This window comes from Momordica charantia (assembly GCF_013281855.1).
Source record: "Momordica charantia cultivar OHB3-1 chromosome 2 unlocalized genomic scaffold, Mcharantia_2.0 BLBB01000002.1, whole genome shotgun sequence".
In the NCBI taxonomy this organism is placed as follows: domain Eukaryota; kingdom Viridiplantae; phylum Streptophyta; class Magnoliopsida; order Cucurbitales; family Cucurbitaceae; genus Momordica; species Momordica charantia.
Window position 1 is genome coordinate 2383420 of NW_028275160.1, and position 7604 is coordinate 2391023.

The window sequence follows — 7604 nt, forward strand, 5'->3', positions numbered from 1 at the left end:
CGTCCAATTTGTCTTCGATAACGTTTGGGCTCAAAGTCCGCTGACGAGATAGTCTACTGGGCTTTTTCATTAGGCCCATTTCAATGTAACTTTACTCCAGCTCGTTTGATCAGGATTTTTGGGCTTTGTCGGTTGTAGGTTAGAGAAAGATGGGCTGCTCTTTGCAACATACTCGGTAACTTCCATTTTTTTTTTAATTTTATAAATCTTTTGTATAATTTTAAAACTTTAAAAGTGTGTTCGGGAGTAACAGTAAAATTAATGATTTTGAAAAAAGAGATTTAAGTATAATTGATTTTCTAAAATCACCATCCAAGTGATACTTAAAAATTAATTTAAAGACTTAAAATCAATCTTTTAATTTCTCAAATATGATCCATAAAATGAATTGATTTTAAGAATGACATAAGCGATTTCAGCCATGCCAAAATCACTCCCAAACACACCTTAAATCTACTCATAATATCATATAAAAGAACAAATGGAAAATCAGGCGAAAATGATTGATCTTTAATTTTTATTTTTTCTCTTTTCAACCCGCCTTTGCCTTTACGCTAAACCACGCCTCATCTCTTTCTAATCCCCTTAATTTACAAAGGAAAAAAAAAGTTTAGTACTTTCCGTTCCAGTATTTTTAAAATATTTATTTTGATCCGTGGTTCTTATAATTATTGAGACTAAAAATGGAGAAGAATAGTTCAGACTCCTTTATTCACATTCTCCGATCATAATATATACATGTGGACAAATAGTAAATAATACAACAAAATTAGTTAGAAGACAAACTAACTTACTAAGTTTAACTTATTCCTGATTCATTTTAGTCTCAATATTTTTAAATTTGATCATGTCCTTTAAAAAGTGATAATTTTAGTTTGTATTCGTAAAACCATAAGTCTATATACACAATAAAAACTCCTTAATAATTAATATATACCAATTTATGGCTATATTTCCAAACCAGTACATAAACTAAAATTAAAATTTTAAAGTATATAGACAAAAATAGGCATTTTAAAATTACAAAGATCAAAGTTAACCAAACAAAAAATACAAGTAACAAAAGAATATTTAAACCTAAATAATACCATAAAATAAAATATGATAAACGTTAAAAAAAGAAAAAAAAAGGGAGGATGAAACGGAAGAATATCCAAACCCAAGTTGTTAATGTTTTTTGTCAGGAAGACGCAGAATCAGCCATAACCTTAATTGCGTTCTTTTAATCCTTTACTCTCCTTTTTATCCTTAATCCTTTAGTAAAGAAGGCTTCTGGCTTCAAAATTTCCAACACCAAGCTGTATTAATTATTCTTTAAAAAAAGAAAAAGAAAGAAACAATACAATTATATAATATATAGAATAATTCAAAAGGTAGGCTTAATTAAACTATAATATATATAATTTCTGAAAGTCAAAATATTCGCAAATACATTGTAATATTCCACATGAAATGCGATGCAATTGGAGCAAAACAAAACGCACTAATGACTAATCCATCATCCATGGCGATGGCCATTTTATTCCTTCCCACGTGTGCCATATTTCCCTAAGCCCCAAAATCCCTAACTTGCATTATTGCATGTGCTTTGACAGCTCACCATTGAATGTTGTAGGGCCACTGCCCCTAAAATGTTTCAAACTTTCCAGTTCATATCAATACATGTCCTCCAATCTAAGGGCCCCCTCCCTTGGCGAGGGCAGGTCCTACATTTTGTTTTTCTCAAGGGACAGTTCGTCTTTTTTTTCGGGAATCTATGACAAAACGCCCCAAATGGACCTCAAAATCTCTCCCTTTTTCAAGTTTCTTTAGGCCATGCGACCCCATAATCGTTCGCCTATGGAGCTCATATTATTGCCTTATACACATTTATATAATCCTGTTATATTATAATGTTTGTAGTCTATTTAATGTATTCTTCTTTCTTTTCCTATGAAAAGAAATCTAATGGGCCCCTTTTGCATGCCCTTTATGTTTGGTCTCACATGTTCAATAATTGGAGAGGCGCTTCCCCTCTTCCTTCGGCTTTGCTCATCTTTTCTCATAAATAATTTTGGGCTGAAAATTTAATGGACTAACCGACTTTTGTTGAGATGTACTAATGATATAATTGAAAAAGAAATAAATGGGAGTGAGTTATGATGATGGGGTTTTTTTTTCCAAACAATTTCATTTAAGGTTCCTTAATCTTGATGCAAATTATGGGTACGGTGTCGTTTTGTGAAGTTGATTATGTACCAAAAATATTCGTGGTTGGCTAATATTATGTATTGAAAAGATAAGAAAATAAAAGAAAATGTCCATTATGGAACAAGAACGACCCACTATCTTCCGACTAATGTCCTGTCTGATTGATTAATAGCCTAAAAAAACGATCAAGATTTAATGATAAGAAATGAAGACACATGATTGTGGGACCCACCGCCAACCAATACTTGTATAGTATATTAAATTGTAATTAGGGAATCATTATTTTTTGAAAACGGGATTAATTAAGTTATTGGCACATCTTAGTTAAATTGGTTTTTTAGTTCAATCTATGGTGGAGGTTTGAATAATGAAGGAGGTATGTTTTAACCGAATAACCTATATTTAGATGGACAAATTTAATGAATTATTATTATTTTCCGATAGTATTTGATGGATTATTTTAGAAATTGAGTTTGATGAAGGAAACTAAAATGCAAGCCTATTTCTTCTTCCTTCTACATGGAACGAAACTAAAAGGGAAAAAAAATGCAGACAAAAAAATTGGGTGGAAAAGAAAAAGAGAAAGAAAGAAGATGGAAAAATGGAAGAGAGAGAAATAAGAGGGTCGGGAATATTAAAGGGTTGGCATGTGATTTTTTGCAGCTTTGCCTTGCCGTGCACGTGACTTCATTTGCAAAACAATCAAATTTCGAATGATCACATACAACCCAACAGACATATTCCTATTCAAAGGAGGAAATTAAAGAATACATCTCAAAAAAAAAAAGAAAAAAAAAGCTAGGCTTCCTCTCGTTAATAAAAAAAAAATTAGTGGTTTAAAACCAACATTTAGTTCGCAGTTTCAATAAGTTCAAACTGGTCTACTATTTAAGCATCGTAATGAGAATATGATTTAAGAGATCTAAACTACCTATTATTTCATTTGAAGTCAAATGTTATATTTTTCAATCTTATGTTTATTATACATTTAAAAAAATTGAAGTACCGGATAATCATATTAAATTTATAAAGTTTTTGAACTTGCGATCTACAATAGTCCGTAAGATTAATAAACTCGTAACTTAATTTCAACATTTTAGACTACCACAATCCAACTCGATAAGATTAAGTTTTGAAAATTGTGATGTAATAATAAAAGAATTAATATAACCTGCAATCAATCATATGTTATTTTTTGGATTTAAGAAAGAATCTCAAAATCAATTTAAAAGCCAAAACATGACCCAAAGTCAGAAGCTTAGAGTTGTGAAACACTACCAAAATGCCATGCATTTGATTGCTAATCATAATAGTACATTTACATTCAATTCATAAAGACATATTCCGAAATCAAAATATATTAAAATAATTAACGTTGATTTGGCTGGATCTGAGTTTACTATAAAAAGGATTTCTGTGTCCCGTGTACCAATATTCACATGGAAGACGATATCAATCATACTAATTATTTATTCACGTAAAAATTTTTTCTATTTAACTTTATCGGAATTTGGAAGTACAATTCTTTTTCCTCAACATCCAACCTTTTCATCGCGGGTGTAGGCCCTTTTTATTTTTTTATTTTGTTAATTAAAAAATTGTTATGTGGGTATCGAGTTGTCATGCTTCGACTGAACAAAGCTGTTCGTTTCTCAGGAAAAGCAACCCGTTTTGTTTAATAATGTTTAAGATAACTGCTAATTGCTGATTAGTTTATAACAAGGGCTCCATTTTGACTAAAAAGTACACCCTCGAGGCAAACTTGGAATAAAGCTTCCGAGGGTATTTCCGTCTCTATCTGGGTTATTTAAAAAGAGTGGACCCGTCGTCTTCGGCGATTTCCACTCTCCCCATCGCCGCTGCTCTGTCGTCGTCTCTGTAAGGATTTGATTTCTTCCAAATTTCCATTTTCTTAAAAAAAAAAAAAAAAAACCCAACAGCTATTCAATTCTTCATCTTTTGTCATCTAAAAACGAAACCCCACCAAACCCACTTCTTCTTCTTCAACAATCATCTGTTCCTTTGCCTCTACTTCATCGCAGACCAGAAACCGAAAGCTCTGCCTCAACTAAAATCGTTCGTCATTCTTCCAAGAATCAATCTTTGTTATTAAATGAGATGGTGGAGTCTAAAATATTCCCCAGGAGGAGGGGGTTCTATGTGAGAATGAAGCTCTTGCATCACAAAAATGGCAGAGCCCAAGAAAAGAGCTTCTTCATCAGATATTACAAATGGGTTCTCTGGGTTTCTCTGTCCCTCTACTTCTTCACTTCTTATTACATCAGCAAAAGCCACAGCCCCCATGGAACCACCGCTCCCATGCCTCAAACCCATCTCTCCCATGCCTCTCGAGCTCTAATCGAGTCTTCCAATGCCACATTCCTCCACCGATTTCAGGAGAGTCAAGGTCCATATTCCAGAATCCAGATTTCGTATATTTCCTCTGTTTTTCCTCGATCGTTTGTTAAAACTCTTTTTTTTTTTTTTTGGTTTCTATGCAGGGCTATTGAAGGAGGTGAAGGTTTTCGTGTACGATTTGCCACCGAAATACAACGTGGAGTGGCTTTCGAATGAGCGGTGCTCCAACCATTTGTTTGCTTCGGAGGTGGCTGTTCACAGAGCCCTTTTGAACAGCGGTTACAGGACATTTGACCCGGACGAAGCCGATTTCTTCTTTGTTCCGGTTTACGTTTCTTGCAATTTCAGCACCATCAACGGGTTTCCGGCCATTGGCCATGCCCGCTCCCTAATCTCCTCCGCCGTCTCCCTCATTTCCTCCGAGTATCCCTTTTGGAATCGCACCAATGGTTCCGACCACGTCTTTGTTGCATCCCACGATTTCGCCTCTTGCTTCCACACCATGGTACTAATAACAAAATTAAACAACCCAACAGAAGAAACTTAAAGTCTAAATACCTCCCGACATTACTTTAATTCTAACTTCTTTTTTCTTCTCTTTCCCATAATTTCTGGTTTGAAGGAGGATGTCGCCATAGCCGATGGCGTACCGTCGTTTTTGAAGGACTCGATTATATTGCAGACGTTCGGAGTCAAATACAACCACCCGTGTCAAGATGTCGAGCACGTCGTCATTCCGCCGTACATTCCGCCGGATTCCGTACGGGCCACCCTCAGGAAGTTTCCGGTGAGTGGCCGGCGGGACATTTTTGCGTTCTTCAGGGGTAAAATGGAGGTGAACCCCAAAAATGTCAGCGGGCGATTTTACAGCAAGTAAACGCTTTTTCCTTTCCCTAATCATAACTTTTTCCATCTGTAAAAATCTAATTTGTTGCGTTATAACTGATTTGGGAGGTTGGGTTTTGTAGGAAGGTAAGGACAATGATTTGGCGGAAATTCAACGGTGACCGGCGGTTTTACCTCAAGAGGCACCGTTTTCCCGGTTACCAGTCCGAGATCGTACGGTCGGTTTTTTGTTTATGCCCTCTCGGGTGGGCCCCGTGGAGCCCGAGGCTGGTTGAGTCCGTAGCTTTGGGTTGCGTGCCGGTAATTATAGCGGATGGTATCCGGTTGCCGTTCCCAGCCGCCGTGAATTGGGCGGAGATATCAATTACCGTGGCGGAGAAGGACATCGGGAAGCTGGGGACGATTCTTGAACAGGTGGCAGCTTCCAACCTGACCACTATCCAAAAGAACCTGTGGGACTCGAAGAATCGGCGGGCCCTGCTGTTCCACAGTCAGCTACAAGAAGGCGATGCCACGTGGCAGGTGCTACGTTCCCTGTCGGAGAAGCTTGATAGGTCGCATAGGAGTTCGAGGTTTTCGAAGCAATAATCGCACGCCACGTCATCGTATGGTGGGACCGAGTTTCCCACTAAACGGAGGCTCTCTTTCCTACGTGGATGTAGTTTTGGGTGAGCTGATGGTGGAAGACAGCTGGAATTTGCATGAAACTGGTCGCACAGTGAAGGATGGTATCTCATTGGTGATGGTGGGGCCCGAACACAGCTGGTCAAGTATCCATCCGGAATATTAATGGCTACGGGAGCCGAGACACGACGTGGCAGCATAGGATTGGATAGCCCAATCAAGCAAATATAATAACTTCAGTGGATAGTGGATACATGTGAACGAGGGTACTTTTATTTTTTTCCTTGAAATAACACAATTATATTAATTGGGGGCGTAATAAAACCACAAGGATGGCTGTCGCTGTGTGTAATTCCGAAATTCAAACCAATAGAACTAAATGAGTCAACTATCGAGGGGGAGGGCTGATTTTCATTTTGATTTTTTTTCTTTTTTCTTTTATCAATGAATACGAATTAAGTAGTTTTAAGAAATGAAAAAATTGGGAAAAAGGCGTGGGGGTATGAGAATGAAAATGCAATAAATAAATAAGGGAGGGGGAGGGTGGTGGTGGATGGTGAGAATAATGTCAGAGGAGAAAGTGGGGAGATTTAAAAAATGAGGCAACAAAGTTTTTGACAGCTGAAGAGTGTCAGAGCTTTGAATTACACAATCGTGTTTTTGTCGGACTCTTAGTGGGGGTGTCAGTGATCGTTAGGTCACGGACTCATTCAAAATTAGTAACATTCTAATTAAATCCAAACCAAATTATTAATTCACTAATGTAGCTTATGTAATTAATTCAATTCGCCACATAAATATTGCTACGCTGTTTGACTGGAACGTAGTACTACTATAATACTGTTTATAAATTATTCACAGGATATTAATTTTCCATAGCTTCAAATACGCCTGTCATTTACATCCTTAATTAAATTGTAATTGGTGATTATTTTGGTAAATAACATTTTGTCTTCTATAATATTGCTGTCAAAGCTAGTTTCTGGTTGTGACTTTATTTTTAATGCTAGCACTTTGAACAAAATTCTGATTAGCACTACTTCTTCCGCTTAAAAATACTATTTGATTCAGAATTTACACTTAATTTTTATTTGTTCATTTTGGTTTTGGTTGTAATATAATGAGAGATAATCCAACCAATATAAAAAGTTTAAAGAAGTTAAAAACGAAAGCAGACCATGATCTGTACTCTGTAGGTCCAGGCTGAGTATTGAACTCGGTCTTGTATTTGTCTCACAGCCTAAAACATTATATTATTCCATTTGGGTAATTTGAAATTTTGGGTCGTTTGTTTTATTTGTAGTATGGGCTGGCTCAGTTTATTTCTTGGAAAACTACACATTCACTTAAATTTTAGCTCATATTTAAAATATCTAATAGTTGATTCTTTTTTTTATTACAATCTAATAGTTGATTTCCTTGCTTACGCTTTCAAAAATTTTGAACCCGTTTGGTAACGTTTCTGTTTCAAAGGAAGAAAAATAAATTGCAAAAAAATGCAACATCTATGAATTCAAGTATGATAAAACAATATTTTTATTGTGTTTTGATATAAATTGGAAACGAGAACAAGAAAGAAAAATTAG

The 7604-nt window shown here is 35.9% G+C and overlaps 1 protein-coding gene across 1 annotated transcript; it reads left to right on the forward strand.

The window, feature by feature from the left end:
- The first annotated feature begins 4038 nt into the window (after positions 1-4038).
- Positions 4039-6432, forward strand: LOC148212646 (putative glucuronoxylan glucuronosyltransferase IRX7). The gene is made up of 4 exons (XM_088121302.1): positions 4039-4597; positions 4692-5053; positions 5171-5421; positions 5517-6432. The coding sequence occupies exons 1-4, from the start codon at positions 4309-4311 to the stop codon at positions 5980-5982; spliced, it is 1368 nt and encodes a 455-aa protein (XP_087977428.1). The 5' UTR covers positions 4039-4308; the 3' UTR covers positions 5983-6432.
- Positions 6433-7604: the final 1172 nt, after the last annotated feature.